A 20,833-nucleotide genomic window follows, 5' to 3' on the forward strand; every position below is an offset into this window, starting at 1 on the left:
ATGGCTTGTCCGAAGGTCGTAAAAGGGGATTGCGTGACCCTGGGACGCTACAACTCTCATAAATAGGAGTCAGTTGTCAAACATCTACATGGTCACTAAACGAAGATCTGTAAATTGGGGAATAGTTTCTAAGTTGGTATGAAAGTTAAAGATTTGCCAGAAAAAAAATTGGAAAGGAACGCAAATGCAGGAAATTCTGACATAATGGATATTACGAAGGATAAACTGGACTTTCTTAGCAAGGGGAATGCTCTGTTTTTATGAATTTTTCAACAGTATGTGGGTGCAGAGCAATTTACATTTATGAACTTTGGGAGGTAGTCCTCGACTTACAATGGTTCATTTAGTGACTGAAGTTACCTCGGAACTGCAAAAAGTAACTAATGAGCTTTTCAGTGCCATTGTAACTTCAAACGGTCACTAACTGAATTGTTGTAAGTTGAGCACTACCTGTATTTCAAATGTATGTTGGAAATGTAAATGCAACATTTACATTTAGTGACCAATGTTACAAAGGCACTAAAGTGACTTAAGAGAAGTTTTCACACTTACGACCATTACAGCTTTCCTATGATCACATGATCAAAATTCAGACTCTTGGCAACTGACTCGTATTTATGACGGTTGCAGTGTCTTGAGGTCACGTGATCTCCTTTTGCGACCTCCTGACAAGCAAAGTCAAGGGGGAAAGCCAGATGCACTTAATAACTATTTAGTGACTGTTCAGAGTTACAACGACACTGAAAAAAGCGATTTAACGACCATTTTTCACACTTAGAGACCGTTGCAGCATTCCCAGGGTCACATGATCGAAACTCAGATGCTTGGCCACTGACTCATATTTATGACGGTTGCAGTGTCCCCAAGTTCATGTGATCCTCTTTTGCGACCTCCCAACCGATAAACCCGATGAGAAAGTCCGATTCGCTTAACAACCATGTGTCTAAGTTAACAACTGCAAGGATTCACTTAACAACGGTGGCGAGAACGATCATCTAATGGGGTAACACTCACTTAACAAAGGTCTCACTTAGCAACAGATTGAGTCAATTGTGGTCGTAAATTGAGGACTGCCTGTATTTGAACCTGGATGGATCAGGCATAATGAGATGATTTTGGTGATTTTTGGTAGATAAAAAACCAAGTAAAATACAATAACAGATTTATTAATAGAGTTCAAAAGGCCTGAACTTTAACTCTGCTGACGTTTAATTAGGTCACTAGTTAAAGACAATCGATGACAGATCAAATCGGGTTGCAAATAGATCTAGAAGTTAATAAATTTTGAACCTATTTTGCAAGAGGGGGAAGTCATTGTTGCTACAATATTCAACTAAGGGAGACAACGTGCATTTTTGTTTTTGGTCCTTTTGATTCGTATTTTTTCAATGTTCGTGACTACTTTCGTTTTGCTTTTGCTCATATTTTTTCCCCCTTTGGATTTTAATCTTTTGAATAAAGTCAAAATTAAAAGTCAAACGAATCCAAGGGCTGGAAGGAACTTTGGAGGTCCTCTAGTCCAACCTAGTCCCAACCCTACCTATACAGGTAATCCTTGATTTAACAGCCAGAATTGAGCCCCAAATTCCTGTTGCTAAGTGAGACGGTTGTGAATTTTGTCCCATTTTACGACCTTTCTTGCCACAGTCGTTAAATGAATCACTGCAGTTGTTAAGTTAGTTGTTAAGTGAAACCGGGTTTTCCGTTGACTTTACTCGTCAGAAGGTCGCAGAAGCGGATCACGTGACCCCGGGAACGCTGCAACCGTCATAAATACGAGTCAGTTGCCAAGCGTCTGAATTTTGTTCGTGTGACCACAGGGAGGCTGCAGTGGTCTTAAGTGTGAAAAATGGTCGTAAGTCACTTTTTTCCAGTGTCGTCGTAAGTTTGAAACATCATTGAATGAACTGTTGTAACTTGAGGACTACCCGTAGACTCTAGCATGCCAGCTTAGTGGCTTCCGCAGAACATAAAAGTAAATAAAATACGGCGCTACCACAAAACAACACAACGCTGACAAAACTAAGCAATAAAGCAATAAATAAAGATGGCGTAATCAAACGGGATCAAAACATCAAGGTGCCTTCATGGCTTGGGACCAGGTGATCTGAGGGACCATCTCTTGCCGGTCACATCTACCCGACCCATCAGAGTGGGGAGGCAGGGACCCAGAAGAAGGGCCTTCTCCGTGGTGGCTCCCTCTCTCTCTGGACCATCATCCCCCCAGAGATTAGAATGCCCCCCCCCACTCTTAACTCTCTTCCGGAAGGCGCTGAAGACATTTGTTCTGCCAGCGGGCCTGGGGAACACAGAGCGGGAGGGAGCCCATGAAACGGTTCGTGTGATCGGCTGTCGCCGGGGCAGGAGGTGATTTTATTATATTATATTAATTTATTTGATTCTGGTTTTTTTTAGTTTTTATTGTTTTAAATGCGGTCGTTTATTCTGTAAGCCGCCTTGAATCGCCATGGGAGAATAGGCGGCAATACAGATTCAATAATCTGTACGTCTGGACTATTGTAACACTCTCTACATGGGGCTCCCCTTGAGGTGCGCTCGGAGGCTCCAACTGGCGCAGAGTGCGGCCGCGTGGGTGGTTATGGGGGCGGCGTGGAGCTCCTCTCCTGCGCAAGCTGCACTGGCTCCCGGTGGTCTTCCGGGTGCGCTTCAAGGTTCTGGTTACCACCTTTAAAGCGCTCCATGGCTTAGGACCTGGTTACTTACAGGACCGCCTACTACCATCAATAGCCTCCCACCGACCAGTACGCTCCCACAGAGAGGGGCTCCTCCAGGTGCCGTCGGCCAAACAATGTCGGCTGTCGGCCCCCAGGGGGAAAGCCTTCTCTGTGGGGGCACCAACGATCTGGAACGAGCTCCCCACAGAGATACGGAAGATCCCGGATCTGCGCACCTTCCGCCGCGAGCTGAAGACTCTTTTATTTCATCAAGCTGGCCTCGCCTAAATCTTCTCCTTTTTAAGTGCAAATTTTAAATTTTAATGTGTTTTAAAATATGGGTATTTTAAATTATGGGTATTAATTCAGCCAAATTTATTTAATTCATTTTATTCGATTTTAAATTTTTATATGTATGTGTTTTATTTCGTGGCTGTTCACCGCCCTGAATCCTTCGGGAGTAGGGCGGTATAGAAATTCAATAAAATAAAATAAATAAATAAATAAATAAATATAAATAAATAAATAAATATATTCTGTCTTCCCTCTGTCTTCTGTCATCTTCTGTTTTCTGTCTTCTCTCTTTTGTTTTCTGTCTTTTTCCCCTCTTCTTTCTTCTTTTTCTCTTTTCTGTATTCTCTCTTATTTTCTCTCCTCTCTCTTCCTTCTTCTCTCTTCCATTTTCCATCTTTCCATCTTTCTTCTGTCATCTTCTATTTTCTGTTTTCTGTCTTCTGTTTTTCCCCCTCTTCTTTCTTACTTCTCTTTTCTGTTTTCTCTCTTTCTTCTGCCTTCCATCTTCTTTTTTCTCTCTTCTGTCTTCCCTCTTCTGTCTTTTGGCTTCCATTTTCCATCTTCTTTCTTCCATTTTCCATTTTCCATCTTCTCTTTTCTGTCTTCCCTTTTTCTTGTCTTCCATCTTTTCTGTCTTCTCTTCTGTCTTCCCTTTTTCTTCTGTCTTCCATCTTCTCTTTTCTGTCTTCCATTTTCCTTCTTTCTTCTGTCATCTGTTTTCTGTCTTCTCCCTTTTGTTTTCCGTCTTCCCTCCATCTTCTGTCTTCTGTCTTTCCCCCCTCTTCTTTCTTCTCTTTTCTGTCTTCCCTTTTTCTTGTCTTCCATCTTTTTTCTGTTTTTTTCTGTTTTCTCTCTTCTGCCTTCCATTTTCCATCTTCCTGGACTAGAAGACCTCTCAGATTCCTTCCAACTCTTTTATTCAATTATTCTGAATGCGTGACCATGGGACACTGCAACCATCATAAATATTGGTCATTTGCATTTTAATCCTGTGAACATCAGGACGTTACTGAAAGGTTGTAAGTCTTGAGGACCGGTTGTAAGTGACTTTGTTCAGGGCTGTTGTAATACTGAATGGTATCTAAACAAAATGGTCGTAAATTGAGGACTACTTCTACATATATTGGTGAAGGTGCTGTCCTAGAAACTAGGAAGTTGGGAGTTCTAGTCCCACTTTAGGCATGAGTGCTGACTGACGGACTTCAGGCCAATCACCAAGAGACGGGGAGTTCTACTCCCGCCTTAGGCACAAGAGCCAGCTGAGTGGGCCAATCACCAGGAGACGGGGAGTTTTAGTCCTGCCTTAGGCACAAGAGTCAGCTGAGTGGGCCAATCACCAGGAGACGGGGAGTTCTACTCCCGCCTTAGGCACAAGAGCCAGCTGAGTGGGCCAATCCCCAGGAGACGGGGAGTTTTAGTCCCGCCTTAGGGACAAGAGCCAGCTGAGTGGGCCAATCCCCAGGAGACGGGGAGTTCTACTCCCGCCTTAGGCACAAGAGCCAGCTGAGTGGGCCAATCACCAGGAGACAGGGAGTTTTAGTCCCGCCTTAGGCACAAGAGCCAGCTGAGTGGGCCAATCCCCAGGAGACAGGGAGTTTTAGTCCCGCCTTAGGCACAAGAGCCAGCTGAGTGGGCCAATCCCCAGGAGACAGGGAGTTCTACTCCCGCCTTAGGCACAAGAGCCAGCTGAGTGGGCCAATCCCCAGGAGACAGGGAGTTTTAGTCCCGCCTTAGGCACAAGAGTCAGCTGAGTGGGCCAATCACCAGGAGACAGGGAGTTTTAGTCCCGCCTTAGGCACAAGAGCCAGCTGAGTGGGCCAATCACCAGGAGGCGGGGAGTTCTACTCCCGCCTTAGGCACAAGAGCCAGCTGAGTGGGCCAATCCCCAGGAGACAGGGAGTTTTAGTCCCGCCTTAGGCACAAGAGCCAGCTGAGTGGGCCAATCACCAGGAGACAGGGAGTTTTAGTCCCGCCTTAGGCACAAGAGCCAGCTGAGTGGGCCAATCCCCAGGAGACGGGGAGTTTTAGTCCCGCCTTAGGCACAAGAGCCAGCTGAGTGGGCCAATCACCAGGAGGCGGGAAGTTTTAGTCCCGCCTTAGGCACAAGAGCCAGCTGAGTGGGCCAATCACCAGGAGACAGGGAGTTCTACTCCCGCCTTAGGCACAAGAGCCAGCTGAGTGGGCCAATCACCAGGAGACGGGGAGTTTTAGTCCCGCCTTAGGCACAAGAGCCAGCTGAGTGGGCCAATCACCAGGAGGCGGGAAGTTTTAGTCCCGCCTTAGGCACAAGAGCCAGCTGAGTGGGCCAATCACCAGGAGACAGGGAGTTCTACTCCCGCCTTAGGCACAAGAGCCAGCTGAGTGGGCCAATCACCAGGAGACGGGGAGTTTTAGTCCCGCCTTAGGCACAAGAGCCAGCTGAGTGGGCCAATCACCAGGAGACGGGAAGTTTTAGTCCCGCCTTAGGCACAAGAGCCAGCTGAGTGGGCCAATCACCAGGAGACGGGGCGTTCTACTCCCGCCTTAGGCACAAGAGCCAGCTGAGTGGGCCAATCCCCAGGAGACGGGGAGTTCTAGTCCCGCCTTAGGCACAAGAGCCAGCTGAGTGGGCCAATCACCAGGAGACGGGGCGTTCTACTCCCGCCTTAGGCACAAGAGCCAGCTGAGTGGGCCAATCACCAGGAGACGGGGCGTTCTACTCCCGCCTTAGGCACAAGAGCCAGCTGAGTGGGCCAATCACCAGGAGACGGGGCGTTCTACTCCCGCCTTAGGCACAAGAGCCAGCTGAGTGGGCCAATCCCCAGGAGACGGGGAGTTCTAGTCCCGCCTTAGGCACAAGAGCCAGCTGAGTGGGCCAATCACCAGGAGACGGGGAGTTCTACTCCCGCCTTAGGCACAAGAGCCAGCTGAGTGGGCCAATCACCAGGAGACGGGGAGTTCTACTCCCGCCTTAGGCACAAGAGCCAGCTGAGTGGGCCAATCCCCAGGAGACGGGGAGTTCTAGTCCCGCCTTAGGCACAAGAGCCAGCTGAGTGGGCCAATCACCAGGAGACGGGGCGTTCTACTCCCGCCTTAGGCACAAGAGCCAGCTGAGTGGGCCAATCCCCAGGAGACGGGGAGTTCTAGTCCCGCCTTAGGCACAAGAGCCAGCTGAGTGGGCCAATCACCAGGAGACGGGGCGTTCTACTCCCGCCTTAGGCACAAGAGCCAGCTGAGTGGGCCAATCACCAGGAGACGGGGCGTTCTACTCCCGCCTTAGGCACAAGAGCCAGCTGAGTGGGCCAATCACCAGGAGACGGGGCGTTCTACTCCCGCCTTAGGCACAAGAGCCAGCTGAGTGGGCCAATCACCAGGAGACGGGGCGTTCTACTCCCGCCTTAGGCACAAGAGCCAGCTGAGTGGGCCAATCACCAGGAGACGGGGCGTTCTACTCCCGCCTTAGGCACAAGAGTCAGCTGAGTGGGCCAATCACCAGGAGACGGGGAGTTTTAGTCCCGCCTTAGGCACAAGAGTCAGCTGAGTGGGCCAATCACCAGGAGACGGGGCGTTCTACTCCCGCCTTAGGCACAAGAGTCAGCTGAGTGGGCCAATCACCAGGAGACGGGGAGTTTTAGTCCCACCTTAGGCACAAGAGCCAGCTGAGTGGGCCAATCACCAGGAGACGGGGTGTTCTACTCCCGCCTTAGGCACAAGAGCCAGCTGAGTGGGCCAATCACCAGCAGATGGTGTCAGCTAGCTGTCTGTTTGCTGCCATGGAATTGGGGTGGGTGGGTGGGGCTCAGTGGAGAATTTTTCTTCGCAGGTTTGCTACAACCGGTCTGGGCTTTGCTTATCTCCCCAAGGTCATTTCTCCTAGCTTCGGCATGCGACAACCAGAGACGATGCACTTGAATCCAAGACTTTCTCAAAACATTTCCTGGCCGGTTGCCTAGCTACAAGGGGGGGGGGTTGTTTTTTAGCCCTATGTTTCAATATGATGATGCTTCATGCACTTTTGGCTCTCCAAGTCTTGCCTGACTCGAGTTGCATTCAGTTCTTTCCTAGTAAAAGTACCACCTTTCCTCTAAGTCTACGAAGCCCTTCTTTCGTAGCCATTGGAAGGAAGCAGCCCCGACAGACGCCGAGTTCTAATCCAGCAGGCTGGATTGCTTTGGGCTTCTTCCTCTCTCTCAGCCCAACCCACCTCACAGGGTTGTTGTGGGAAAAACAGGAAAAGGAAGGAACGTGAAACACGTTTGCTGCCTTGAGTTATTAATAACAGTCATAAAAGTTGATGGAAACATCCATAATGACAGATGGGTGCTACTGGACTATTGTGAATGTTGTCCTCAGCTGCCCTGACATTTATTATTATGCCGATTAGTGGTTTTATTAGGTTTATCTTGGTTAGCTGCCAAGAGTTGCCGTTACAGGTGGCTGTAGAAATGCACTAGGTGAACTAACCGCACGGAGAAGCTCTACCGAAGTGGTGACTCAGAATCAACAAAGGCTTCAGGGAACATAATTAGAAGACAGAAGAGAAAAGAGGGAAGATTTAGAATTTAGAATAACAGAGTTGGAAGGGACCTTGGAGGTCTTCTAGTCCAACCCCCTGCTTAGGCAGGAAACCCTACAGCATTTCAGACAAATGGCTGTCCAATCTCTTCTTAAAAAGTTCCAGTGTTGGAGCATTCACAACTTCTGGAGGCAAGTTGTTCCACTGGTTAATTGTTCTCACTGTCAGGAAATTCCTCCTTAGTTCTAAGTTGCTTCTCTCCTTGGTTAGTTTCCATCCATTGCTTCTTGTTCTGCCCTCAGGTGCTTTGGAGAATAGCTTGACTCCCTCTTCTTTGGGGCAGCCCCTTAAATATCGGAACATTGCTATCATGTCTCCCCTAGTCCTTCTTTTCATTAAACTAGACATACCCAGTTCCTGCAACCATTCTTCATATGTTTTAGCCTCCAGTCCCCTAATCCTCTTTGTTGCTCTTCTCTGCACCCTTTCTAGAGTCTCCACATCTTTTTTACATCGTGGCGACCAAAACTGAATGCAGGATTCCAAGTGTGGCCTTCCCAAGACATTATAAAGTGGTATTAAGACATCACGTGATCTTGATTCTGTCCCTCTGTTGATGCAGCCTAGAACTGTGTGGGCTTTTTTGGCAGCTGCTGCACACGGCTGGTTCATATCTAAATGGTTGTCCACTAGGACTCCAAAATCCCTCTCACAGTTACTACTATTGAGCAAGGTACCACCTATACGATACCTGTGCATTTTCTTTTTCTTGCATAAATGTAGAACTTTACTGTTTTCACCATTGAATTTTCATTTTGTTAGATAGCGCCCAATCTTCAAGTCTGTCAAGATCCTTCTGTATCTTGAGTCTATCTTCTGGAGTGTTGGCTATTCCTGACAGCTTGGTGTTCATCTGCAAATTTGATGAGTTCCCCATCTATCCCCTCCTCCAAGTCATTGATGAAGATAGTAGACAGAAGAAAGAAGACAGAAGAGAAAAGGCAAAAAGAGAGAAGACAGTAGAAAGAAGATAGAAGACTGGAGAGAAGAGAAAAGGCAAAAGACGAGAGAGAAGAAAGATGACAGAAGACAGATCAATCAATCAATCTGTTGATTGATTAGAGGAAATTGGGAAAGGCTACAGTTGAGACCTTATGGATGCTAGCTGGTTGTTCCTGATCTCCTGTTTGCTTAGGGAGCCAATAATTTTTCAGCAGTTCTAGATTCAGACATAAAGCAATTCGACAATCAGTCATTTTCTTTCAATGATTTAAGTTACCTGAGAAGTTCAGTCTTGAACACAAGAGACCAAAAATTCTCCTTGCAAAATCCGTTTGGGCAGAAAAGAGGGGGAAAGAGAATGAGGAAGGATGAGAAAAATGATCCTACCTACCACCTTTTTACCTCCTCCTCATCCCCCTGATTCTCCTTCACCTCTTCCTTCTCTTCCACCTCTTCTCCTCCATTCCTCCCACGGCTTTGCAATCCAGAACAGCCATTGGTGGATTCTCCCCAAGGAAATAAGTGGCTGTGCATTCTCTGACCACCTGTAGAGGAATAAAAACATGCTGAGAATGAAGCCACCTCCCAGAATTGATTCCATGGAGACCATCATCTTGTTTTTCTATAGGAAAGATCTTGGATCAGCAGCCGAAGTTGCTTCAACCAACTTTGGACAAATTAAGCTAGATCAGCCTCTCCATGCACACTTTGGGGTAAAGGAAACAATGATTGTAGGGTACAACGAGTCCTTTCTCTATCCATGGATCTTGGTCAAGGAATTGACTTGAAGAACCAAGAGAAATAATGTCCCTCAAGACAAAGGTAGAAGGGAAAGAGACAATCTTAAATATGATCTTCCTTCAACCCAGTGGGGATGGACAACCAGTTTTATCTCTGCCAAGAAGATCCTACAGAGGTCCTATGGCCCTGTCTCCATCTACAATAATGACCAATCCCATCATTGGTATCAACCACTCACCCCGTCTTCCTTGAAGTCACATTTATCCAAGGAACCTTCGTCTTCTGCTGGACAGATCGTCTCTTTGATGGTGAACTTCAACATTTGGGTACCTTCAGAATTGGGATCCTGAAAGAAGACATGGCCAAGCAAAGGTGTTACTTTGAAGACCCCCTGCACCTTCTCCCATTTTAGACTGGGACCATTTCTGAATGAGTCTTGATGGAGTCGCCTGAACGTGGCTACACAGAAGAGTCCATGCAGGTTCCAGATGTTCTTCATACAAGGCCTATCATCCTGATTGACCATAAATGAAGGCTGTTCAAGCTAGGAGAACAGGATGGGCAGAATCTTTCATATCAGCTAGCTCCCCCAAATTCTTAAAATTGCTTCCCACAAGGGATGGGTCTACTCTGCAAAAACTCAAGTCCAGCATGGACCTGAAGTGAAGGGTACCTACCCAATCAGGTTGAGGAACAGCATCCAGGAGCTGGTAGAGGGAGTCTTCTTGTGCTTTGCTGTTGTAGTTGGCCACTCCCTGTTCCACAGCCCCATCATAGGTGAGTAGTTTCTGGGATGGTGCAGAGTGTCCAGAGGCTGAAAGAGCCCCAACCACCAGCAAGGTCTTCCAGAAGAAATCTTCCATCGTTGGTTCTTCTGCTATGAAGCTCCACAGGTGATGTGGTTCCTGGGACATCTGCTTGGTGGCTAGTGGCCAAGGGTTTTCCCCCAGTGAATTTTCCTTCCTTCAAAGCAGGAGCTCCTTCCTTGAGAGAGGAGACAGATAAACCAGGACTTTGAGACTTACTTATTGTCCTCAATGTTCTTCTGGCAGGTCTCCAGATCAACATTCACAATTTCCCAGCATGGAGGAGGAATTCTGGGAATTGAAGTCCAGCTCTCTTAAGTTGCCAAGGTCTTCAGATCAGCCTAAATTCCATTATGGAATTTTGTATGGGTCTTCTACCTCTATACTCCTACTCTACTCCAACTCCTTATAGACTTCAACTCCCATAAGAAACTTTCTCCTTCTCCTTCTCCTTCTCCTTCTCCTTCTCCTTCTCCTTCTCCTTCTCCTTCTCCTTCTCCTTCTCCTTCTCCTCCTCCTCCTCCTCCTCCTCCTCCTCCTTCTCCTTCTCCTCCTCCTCCTCCTTCTTCTCTCCTCCTCCTCCTCCTTCTCCTCTTCCTCCTCCTCTTCCTCCTCCTCCTCCTTCCTCTCCTCTTTCTCTCTCTCCTCTTTCTTCTTTTCTTCTTCTTGGAAAAAAACAGTCCACTTGCTTTTTGAAAAAGTACCTTTGAAAGAGCATTTACATTGGCTACTAGTTATAACTTCATTTGTTTCTACATGTTGGCAGATCTGGTTTTTTTTTTTTATTCTTTTTTTCCAGTATCTTCCCAGGTACTGATGTTAAACTGATTGGTTTGTATTTCACAGGTCTGTATTTTTTCCCTTTTTTGAAGATGGGAACCTTTTCCAATCCTCAGGTAATTTCCCGGTGCTCTGGGATTTTTGAAAGATATAATACAGAGTTCCGTTGAGGCCCACCTGTTGATCAGAAGACCTCCAAGGTCTCTTCCAATTCTGCAATTCTGTATTCTGTACAGATAGTCCTCGACTTACAACAGTTTGTTTACTGACTGTTTAAAGTTACAACTGTGGCACTGAAAATGTGACTCATAACCGTTTTTCACAGTTGCGACCATTGCAGCATCCCCATGCCCCTAACCCTAACCCCATGATCCAAATTCAGATATTTGGCAACTGATTCGTATTTATGACGGTCACAGTGTCCCGGGGAGGGATGTATCACGTGATCCCCTTTTGCAGCCTTCTGACCAGCAAAGTCCATTGGATTCACTTAACAACCAGGTTACTCATCCATCAACCGCAGCGATTCACATATCCACTGTGACAAGAAAAGTCGTTTCACTTAATAAAATGTCTCACTCAGCAGCAGAAATGCTGGGGTCGTAAGTCGAGGACTATTCTGAAGGTGTCTTGCTTTTCGTCCTGACTGTTGGGGAACCAGTCCTGACCAAAGACCGTCCTTCTCTTCCTCTCTAGGATCAGCCCAAACGGGTGAAGAGATTCCTCCCAGTTTTCAAAAAGCTCAAGAAAGGCCTTAGGAAACTGTTCAAGAAAAAGAAGATGGTTACCGGACACGTCACCTCCTAAGAGAAGATTCGGAACGATCCCGTCCCAGATCTCCCATGACGGTGATCGCCCTCCATTCCCCCCCTCCCTCTTAGACCTGCATTTGGGGACCGTGGAGGACGTCAATCAGACACGAGCTTTGCCAATGATTGTGTACGTTCAAATTTGTAATAGAATTGAAGTCTGAATCGAGGTGGGAAGGGAAAGGTTGCAGCCTGCAGAAGAGACCCGTTTAGGGAAATAGTGAAGTGGAGAAATTTCAGAAATGTTTTTGTTTTAAGAACAAGTCAATAAATGATGAAATGAGACAGAGCGAGGCCGTTTCTTGCAAAATGCAATTCTTGTCAGGAGGGAAATGGGCTTTTACAACACTTGTGGGAATTCCTTCCTGGTGAAATTTGGGGCTTCCAAGTTCCCCCCCCCCCCAACATATTCTTCTTTTGTTCCATTATCTGCATTTTATTTCCTTCATTATGTTTAATCTCAATTGGAAGTTCACTTTTCTTAGCCTTTTTCCTTTCCTTTTCTCCTCTTCTGCTTAAATTCTGATTTTGATTCTCATTCTGACTCTCATTCTGATTTATTCTGATTTATTTTTAATTTTATTTACTTTAACTTTAATTTTTATTTAACTTTAACTTTAATTTTTATTTAACTTTAACTTTTATTTATTTTCATTAAATGGATTCTTTGGAGAATTTCCCCCCTGTTTTCAAGACCAGGCAGCCCTTAGCATCTCTCACTAGGTAGATGAAATAAGAAAGAAAAAACAGCTAATTTACAGTCTCGACTTATGACCACAATTTCCATTGTTAAGTAAGACACATAAGCGAAGGCTCCCCTTTGCACTTCCCACCCCCCCACACACACCGGCTGAGTTGTGGGTTCCCTCTTTGGTGAGGACTTTCCCCACGAAGTTCAGGTGACGCAGCCTGTCCTTCTCCTCTCTGGAGTTGGCCTCATCACAGCCGTCCTTCGAAGGGACACACGACAACGGGAGGGGAGGGGGGCAGACCCACAACAATGAGGCCTTGCGCAATCAGCCTCCTTTGCGCAACTGTGTGGTGCCACACACACGACAATCTTTGATGGTGGGTAAATATCTCTCTTCTATCTGTCTCTCTTTCCTTCTCTTTCTCTCTCTCTCTGTCCTCCCCCCCCCTCTCTCAACTATCATCTCTCTGTTCCTCTCTCTGTCTGTCTGTCTCTGCCAATCTATCATCTATCTTATCAATTCTATCCATCTATATATCTTTTATGTCTATCCTCTCTCTCCCTCTCTCTCTCCATCCATCCATCCATCCATCCATCCATCCCAGGCAGTCTTTGACTTACAACAGTTCATTTAGTGACCATCCAAAGTTACAACGGCACTGAAAACAGGACTTAGGACCGCTTTTCACACTTAACGACCGTTGGCAGAATCCCCCTAGTCCCGTGATCAAAATTCAGATGCTTGGCAACTGACTCAGATTTATGACGGTGGCAGTGTCACAGTCAAGGTCAAGATTGACTTAACAACCCTGTGACTGACTTAGCAACGGCAGCAAATAACACTTAACCGCCGGGGCAAGTAATCATCGTAAAATGGGGCGATACTCATAGCACTGGGGCCTTAGAGGTCATCTAGTCCAACCCCCTGCGCCAGCAGAGACCGTGTGCCATTCTGGACCAATGGCTGTGGACTCCCTTCTTTGAAAACCCCCGCAGAGACCTTTTAGCAATGATTCTTCAGCCCACTTTTGAAAACCTCCATTGATGGAGCATCCCACAATTTCAGGCCCACAAATCTTCAACAAATCTTAAATTTTGGGAAAGTCTCTACAGACTTTAGACTCTGCAGAGGGTAACCAAGGAAACCTTTCTCTCCTCCTTCTCTTTCTCCTTCTCCCTCTCTCTCCCCCCTGATCAGAATAATCGAGTTGGAAGGGACCCTGGAGGTCTTCCAGTCCAACCCTTCTCGCTCTCCGTCTCCTCCTTGGCAATTCAAAGGGCACGTTCAGATGGGTTGACCTCAACTCCTCGCCCCTCCCCAAACTTCCCCAGCCTGAGATGCTGGGGAAATGCCAAGATTGAGAAAACCTGACCTGGAAACCTGCCAGAAGAACATTTAGGACGGTGAACAAATTTCTACTCCCTGCCTCTCTGTGCCCCTGTCTCCTTTTCAGGAAGGACCGTGGAGAATTCAGTGGGGGGAAACCCCTGGTGGCCTCTCAACAAGGAGATGACCTGCCCATCAGGGGATATAAGGAGGCCTCCTGGTCCCGGGAGCCACATCAGCTGTGGAGCTCCATAGCAGAAGACGCAAGGATGGAAGGCTGCTTCTGGAAGACCTTGCTGGTGGTTGGAGCTCTTGCAACAGGTGGGACCTCCTCACTACAACACAAACCCCTGAGCTATGATGAGGCTGTGGACCTTGCAGTGAGCATCTACAACAGCAAATCTGGGGAAGACTCCATGTATCGTCTCCTGGAAGCTGTTCCTCAACCTGAGTGGGTACGTACTCTCCAGTTCAACTCCACCGAGGACTTGATCCTGACCTGTGTAGAGTAGAGTAGGGTGGACCCATCCTTTGTGGGAAGCCATCCTGAGGGCTAACTGAAAAAGAGCCTGTTCTCCCAGCATGGAGATCTCGAGGAGCCTTCATTTCTGATCTACCTACCCTTCAGTTTGGGTCCATTGTAACTTCTGGAGGCAAGTTGTCCCACTGGTTGATTGTTCTGTCAGGAAGCTTTTCCTTAGTTCCAGGTTGCTTCTCTCCCTGATTAGTTTCCATCCATTGCTTCTTGTCCTGCCTTCAGGTGCTTTGGAGAATAGCTTCACCCCCTCTTCTCTGTGGCAACCCCTCAAATATTGGAAAACTGCTATCATCACCTCTAGGCCTTTTTGTCTCTAGACTAGACTTGATTTGTCCCGTTTACACTTTTTGCACTTCCCTCGTGGGAAGCTAGGTGAAAAGGGGGAATCAGTTCCACCACAAAGACCTTCAAGATCCTTCAACTAGGACCAGTCAGGATGGTGGGCATGGAATCCAGAACTTCTGGAACCTGCATGGACTCTGCTCTGTAGATGTATTCTGGTGGCTCCATCAAGACCCAAGCAGCATGATCCCAAGGGAAGGTGGGAGGAAGGTCAGGTGGCCTCCAGACTAACCTCCTGGGTGACCGTGTCTTCTTTCAGGATCCTCTTTCTGAAAGCAACCAAGAGCTGAACTTCACCATCAAGGAGACGAGGTGCCAGGTTGAAGAAGAACGTTCCTTGAAAGAATGCGACTTCGAAGAAGACGGGGTGAGTGGCTGATTTCCAAGCTGGGTTGGAAATGTATTTTAGATGGAGACAGGGCCATGGAGATTCTGTAGGACCTTCCTGGCAGAGATGAAACTGGAGTTCTCCTTCCCTGCTACTTTGGTCTTGAGGGACGTCCTTCCTCTCGTTTCTCCAAGTCAACTCTTAGCCCCTGGATAGAGGAGGGATAGAGGACAGAACAAGAGAGTTGGAAGGGGCCTTGGAGGTCCTCTAGTCCCACCCCCTGCTCAAGCAGAAACCCTTTTCTCCTTCCCCTTTCACCTTTTCTTTCTCTCCTCCTCCTCCTCATCTGCTGAGTAAGAGAGTTGGAAGGGACCTTGGAAGTCTTCTAGTCTCACCCCCTGCTCAACCCCCACCTCCTCCTCCTCTGAATTCCTTTCCTTCCCCTTCCCTTTCTCCTTGTCCTCCTCCTCCCCTCCTCCAACCCGCTGCCCGAGCTGGAAACCCTCTACCATTTCAGACAAATTGTGTCGAACCTCTTTCACATTCCTAGGAGGGAGGAGACACATTCCAGAGTTATAAAAGGGACCGAAAAGTTTAGAAGCCGAAGTCGGCTGCTCTCTTAGAGGTTTTTCACAGGCTGCCTTAAATTTATTTATTGGTTCGATTTATACGCCGCCTTTTCCGGAGACTCGGGGCGGCTTACAATGCGTTAAGCAACAGCCTTCATACTTTTGTATATACCTGCTTAGTAGGACTTTCGGGCCCCCCCAAACGGTGTTCTTTTTTATACAAAGTCAACTTATTGCCCCCACAATCCAGGTCCTCATTTTACCTACCTCGGAAGGATGGAAGGCTGAGTCAACCTTGAGCCTGGTGTGATTTGAACTCGCACTAATTGGAGGCAGCTGGTGCTACTTAACAGCACTTTAGTCTGCTGCGCCACCAAGGCTCTTCTAAATAATTCACATACTTGCTCATAGTTTGCCAAGATTTCAGTCTGCAGGCGTGCAAGAATTAAAAGAAGCTACTTATAAAAACATCAGCATTTCTTTTCCTGGTTTCTGGAAACCGTCAGGGCATAAGAGATTCACCCATCGGCAGCCTTGGAAGCAATTCCCCTGAAGTATAGGCAGTCCTCAACTTACAACACTTCATTTAGTGACCGTTCAAAGTTACGACGGTGCTGAAAAAAGGGACTTAGGACCGTTTTTCACACTTAACGACTGTCACAGCATCCTCACGGTCACTGATCAAAATTCAGCCGCTTGGCCACTGACTCGTATTTATGACGGTTGTGGCTTCCCGGGGTCCCGTGATCCCCTTTTGTGACCTGATGAGCAAAATCAAGACAAGCCACTTAACGGCCATGTTGTTAACATAACAAGTGCAGTGATTCACTTAATAACGGTGGCAAGGAAAATCGTAAAACGGGGCAAAATTCTCTCAACGAACATCTCGCTTGGTAATTTTGGGCTGAATTGTGGTCGTAAACCGAGGAGTACCTGTACTTACGACCGTCCCTGCCTCCCCACGGTCACGTGATCAAAATTCAGAGGCTTGGCAGCTGACTCAGATTTATGACGGTTGCAAAGTCCTGGGGTTCACATGGTCCCCCCCTTTTGCCACTTTCTGACAAACCAGAAGCCAGGTTCACTGAATGACTAACTGCAGGGATATGCTTAACACGGTCATAAAACGAGGCGGAACCCGTGGGGTCTCGCTTAGCCATGAGAAATGTTGGGGTTGATTCTGGTCGTACGTCGAGGACCACCTGTACCTAGGGAGACCTTGGGGCTGAACCATCTTAATTTGTCCAATGTCCTCCTAGCAGGAGGTGGTTGGAGGTCGGTCGGGGCGAATTCCTCCGTAGGAAAGGAGATGGTCGTCTCCGCGTAACGAAGTCTGTCTGCTGTCATCGTTCTCACCCTGCTGTCTTCTCCTGCACAGGTGGTCATGGAGTGCAGGGGCTACTATTTCTTTGGGGAGACGCCCTCAGTGCTCGTTCTCACCTGTGAACCGGTGGCTGAAGAGGAGGAGGGGGACAAAGAGGAGGAGAAGGAGGTGGAAGAGGAGGAAAAGGAGGAAGACGAGAAGGTAAGAAGATGGTATGATGGTTGGGAGGACTTACAACGATCAGATGCGATTTTTTGCTTAGTGGCCATCCTAGACCAACAACAGTTTCGTTTAGTGACCAGAGTTGCAACAGCCCTGGAAAAAAATGACTTATGTCCATTTTACAGCTAGTCCTCAACTTACAAAAGCTTGTTTAGTGACCGTTCGAAGTTGCAACGGCGTTAAAAAAAAGGGACTCAGGACCCTTTTTCACGCTTAACGACCATTGCAGATCTCCAGGGTCACGTGAGTTACATTGGCAACTGATTCACACTTATGACGGTTGCAGAGTCCCAGGGTCAGGTGATCCTCTTTTACGACCTTCTGACGAGCCAAGTCAATGGGGAAACCCAGATTCACTTCACCACCAGGTGACTCATTTAACAACTGCAGTGATTCGCTTAACGACAGAGGCAAGAAAGGTCGTAAAATGGGGCAAAACTCACTCAACAAAGGTCTCAGGGAACAGCAGAAATTCGGGGCTCGGTTTTGATCGTAAATTGAGGGAGGCCACCTGTAGAGTCTTCTGCTTTTAATTCTTAAATTAGGAATTAAACTCTGCCCACAGGCAGAAGTGGGGAGAATCTCCTTCTTAATCTGCAAAGGGTGTAAAACAGAGTCATACATTGTGTTGTGTGGAAATGCCACAACTGCACCCTTTGCAGAAATCCAAGCCCGATCCCGGGGCAGTGGGGAAGCAGGAAGAGGAAGGGGCTGCAGGACCCCCGGGGCCACCCATTGGGGACCCAGCCCTGACCCCAGTCCTTCTCTTCCTCTCTAGGATCAGCCCAGGAGAGTCAAGAGATTCAAGAAGTTTTTCAAGAAGCTCAAGAAAAGCGTGAAGAAACGTGTCAAGAAATTCTTCAAGAAACCGAGAGTCATCGGGGCCTCCATCCCCTTCTAAGAGGGGATTCGGAAGGACCCTCCGACCCGAGGAAAACCAGCAGAGAAAAATGATGTTCCATCCAATCATTCCCCAAAAAGATACTCCAGCAATAAATAAATGAATAAATAAATATATATATATATATATATACTCAGACATGGCTTTTTCCTACTTTCCTATGTTTAAAAGACTAACAGAATTAGGGAGTTGGAAGGGACCCTGGGGGTCTTCTACTCCAACCCCCTGCTCAAAAGGGGAACCTACATTATTCTGGACATATGTTTCTCCAATCTCTTTTTTGAAAATCTCCATGGAGACCTGATAGCTTCAGTCCACTTTTGAAAACCTCCATTGATGGAGCATCCCACAATTTCAGGCCCACAAATCTTAAACTTAAAGGAAATGGGGTGCAGAGAGTTTGTGTTATAGTGGGGCTGGTCCTTGGTGTGGGCTCGGGGGATGGGTGGGTGGGATTGTGTATGTGCTGGTCCTAGTATGTGACTCTCTCAAGAGGTCATTCTTAATTGTCCTTCCCGATGTCTGTTGGCTTCCCTTTTGTTGTGTGGAGGGTGTCTGAGCAGCCTCTTTGTGGCTACGGCCAAGTGTGACTGAACAAATCCTTTGTGGGGTTTATTACTCTTGCCCACAACCTGGATTTTGGTGTTTAGTTTTGCTATGATGGCCAGTTGATGGTCAGGGAGAGGTGCAGTTTAGCAATCCATTGTCACAATACATCTCTCACAATTTCCTTCCTTCCTTCCTTCCCTTCCTTCCTTCTTTCCCCATATATCTCCTTCCTTCCCTCGTCCCTCTCTCCTTCCTTCCCTATATATCTTTTTCCTTCCCTTCCTCCCTTCCCTCCTCCCTCCCTCCCCATCCCTTCCTTCCTTCTTTCCCCATATATCTCCTTCCTTCCCTCCTTCCTTTCCCCTTCCTTCCCCATATATCGCCTTCCTTCCCTCATCCCTCCCTCCTTCCTTCCCTATATATCTCCTTCCCTTCCTCTCTCACTACTTCCTTCCTTCCTTCCTCATATATCTCCTTCCTTCCCTCCCTCCCTCCCTCCTTCCTTTCTTTCTTCCCCATGTATCCCTCCCTCCCTCCTTCCTTCCTTCTTTGCCCTTTTGCAACCTTCTGCCAAGCTAAATCAAGGGGAAGCCAGATTCAGAACAACCATGTTCCTAATTTACCAACTGCAGGGATTCACTTAACAAATGCAGCAAGAAAAGTCATAAGATGAGGCCAAACTCACTTAACAATGTCTCACTTAGCAACATAAATTTTCGACTCCATTGTGATCATAACTCGAGGAATGCCTGCGTTAATCCGTTTGTGCAATGGGTGGCCATAGAAACAATCTCAATACAGAACCGGCAAAGAAATAAGCCTCTCTCACCAGTGATCTTCGAAAGGTTGTCCTGTTTTTAAAGTTATAAAAAGGAGGAAGTGTGAAGGTCTATCCTGGGGAATCTGATTTGGGGAGTGTTGACTTGTTTACTTTTCTTCTAATGATGGTTCACTCATTGACACATCAAGAAATGTCAATTTTCTGGGTTGTAAAATAATTAGAGTCTATCAGATGGCTCTGTTGCAATATTTTCAGGATCAGACTCAATAAATTATATAAGAGTTAAGAGTTCAAATATATTTTCTTTTATTTACATAAGGCATTCTATATTCACTGAATATTCACAGATAGAAGCAAAGAAGAGAGTGTGTGCAGCTCCTTATATATACAATGGGTGGAGCTAGATATGGGAGTGGTGAAATATGAATACATTAAGAAGTAAATTAACCCCTGATTAAAGAAATTAAATTAAAGAATAAATTAACCCCTGATATCCCGTTCATATACTATTTACATATTAGAGAATAAGGCATTTACATGTGACAAATCCCCCTCTAAATGCCGATTCGATATGCTACATCTATTACATTCAGATTCTGAACAATATAATACATATAACTTGGAAGTCAAGTATTTATGTTGTTTAGATGGCAAAGGCTTTGTCAATATGTCAGCTAGTTGTTCTGATGTCTCACAATGCACTGCTTTAATAAATCCATCTTGAGATAATTGTCTCACATGTTTAAATTTTATGTCTATATGTCTAGATCTCTGTCCAATGGCGTCAGATCTAGATATTTCAATGGCCGCTTTATTGTCTTCATGCATGACAAAAGGTAAAGCAGGTTTTTTCCAAACATCAGAAATTAGATCATTAAACCATACCAGGTTATTTGCTGCTTTAGATAAACAAACATATTCCGCTTCTGTCGTTGAAGTGGCCACTAAATCTTGTTTGCCAGTGTACCAGTAAACTGGACAACCGTTTAGGAGAAATAAGTAACCAGATGTACTTTTTCTGCATGAAGTGTCTCCAGCCCAATCTGCATCTGCGTAACATGTGAGTTTCGGTTCCTTGACATTATTAGGTTCTAACATTAAGCAAAAATCTAAAGTATTTTTTAAATATCTTAATATTCTTTTAACAGCTTCCCAATGATACATTGTTGGTTTGCTGACATGTCTGGACAATAAATTGAGGGGTAAAGCGATATCAGGTCTTGTCCAATTAGAAATGTAAAGAAGTGAACCTATGATTGATCTATAAAACGTGTTATCTTTGAATTCAGGGGATGATTCATCAGCATTTCTTAGGAAATCAGTTTGCATTGGAGTGTCACAGGGTTTTGCATCATTTAGATTACATTTGTTCAAAAGTTCTATGATCTTATCTTTCTGAGAAAGCTTGAATCCTCTTCTAGTTTTACTAATTTGAACACCAAGATACTTATTTACTTTACCTAAAGATTTCAATGAGAAATGTTCATTTAACTTTGTTACAAATGTTTCTCTTCTTTCTTTATGTTTACCTATATATAAAATGTCGTCCACATAGATCAATACAAATTCTATGTAATCATTACCCTTTTTAACAAAGAAACAATTATCAGCAGTAGTAGCATTGAATTCCATAGTTTTAAGTACTTTCACTAAACAATC

The 20,833-nt window shown here is 46.2% G+C and overlaps 1 protein-coding gene and 1 pseudogene across 1 annotated transcript; one reads left to right on the forward strand and one right to left on the reverse strand.

The window, feature by feature from the left end:
• Positions 1-2,251: 2,251 nt before the first annotated feature.
• Positions 2,252-10,070, reverse strand: LOC139326646 (cathelicidin-related peptide Oh-Cath-like; annotated as a pseudogene).
• A 3,800-nt stretch (positions 10,071-13,870) lies between these two features.
• LOC139326650 (cathelicidin-related peptide Oh-Cath-like) lies at positions 13,871-17,881 on the forward strand. The gene is made up of 4 exons (XM_070956552.1): positions 13,871-14,075; positions 14,760-14,867; positions 16,776-16,922; positions 17,722-17,881. The coding sequence occupies exons 1-4, from the start codon at positions 13,890-13,892 to the stop codon at positions 17,842-17,844; spliced, it is 564 nt and encodes a 187-aa protein (XP_070812653.1). The 5' UTR covers positions 13,871-13,889; the 3' UTR covers positions 17,845-17,881.
• The last annotated feature ends 2,952 nt before the right edge of the window (positions 17,882-20,833 follow it).

This window comes from Pituophis catenifer, unplaced genomic scaffold (genome assembly GCF_029215685.1).
Source record: "Pituophis catenifer annectens isolate HBS135680 unplaced genomic scaffold, rPitCat1.0.hap2 SCAF_73, whole genome shotgun sequence".
Classification (NCBI taxonomy): domain Eukaryota; kingdom Metazoa; phylum Chordata; class Lepidosauria; order Squamata; family Colubridae; genus Pituophis; species Pituophis catenifer.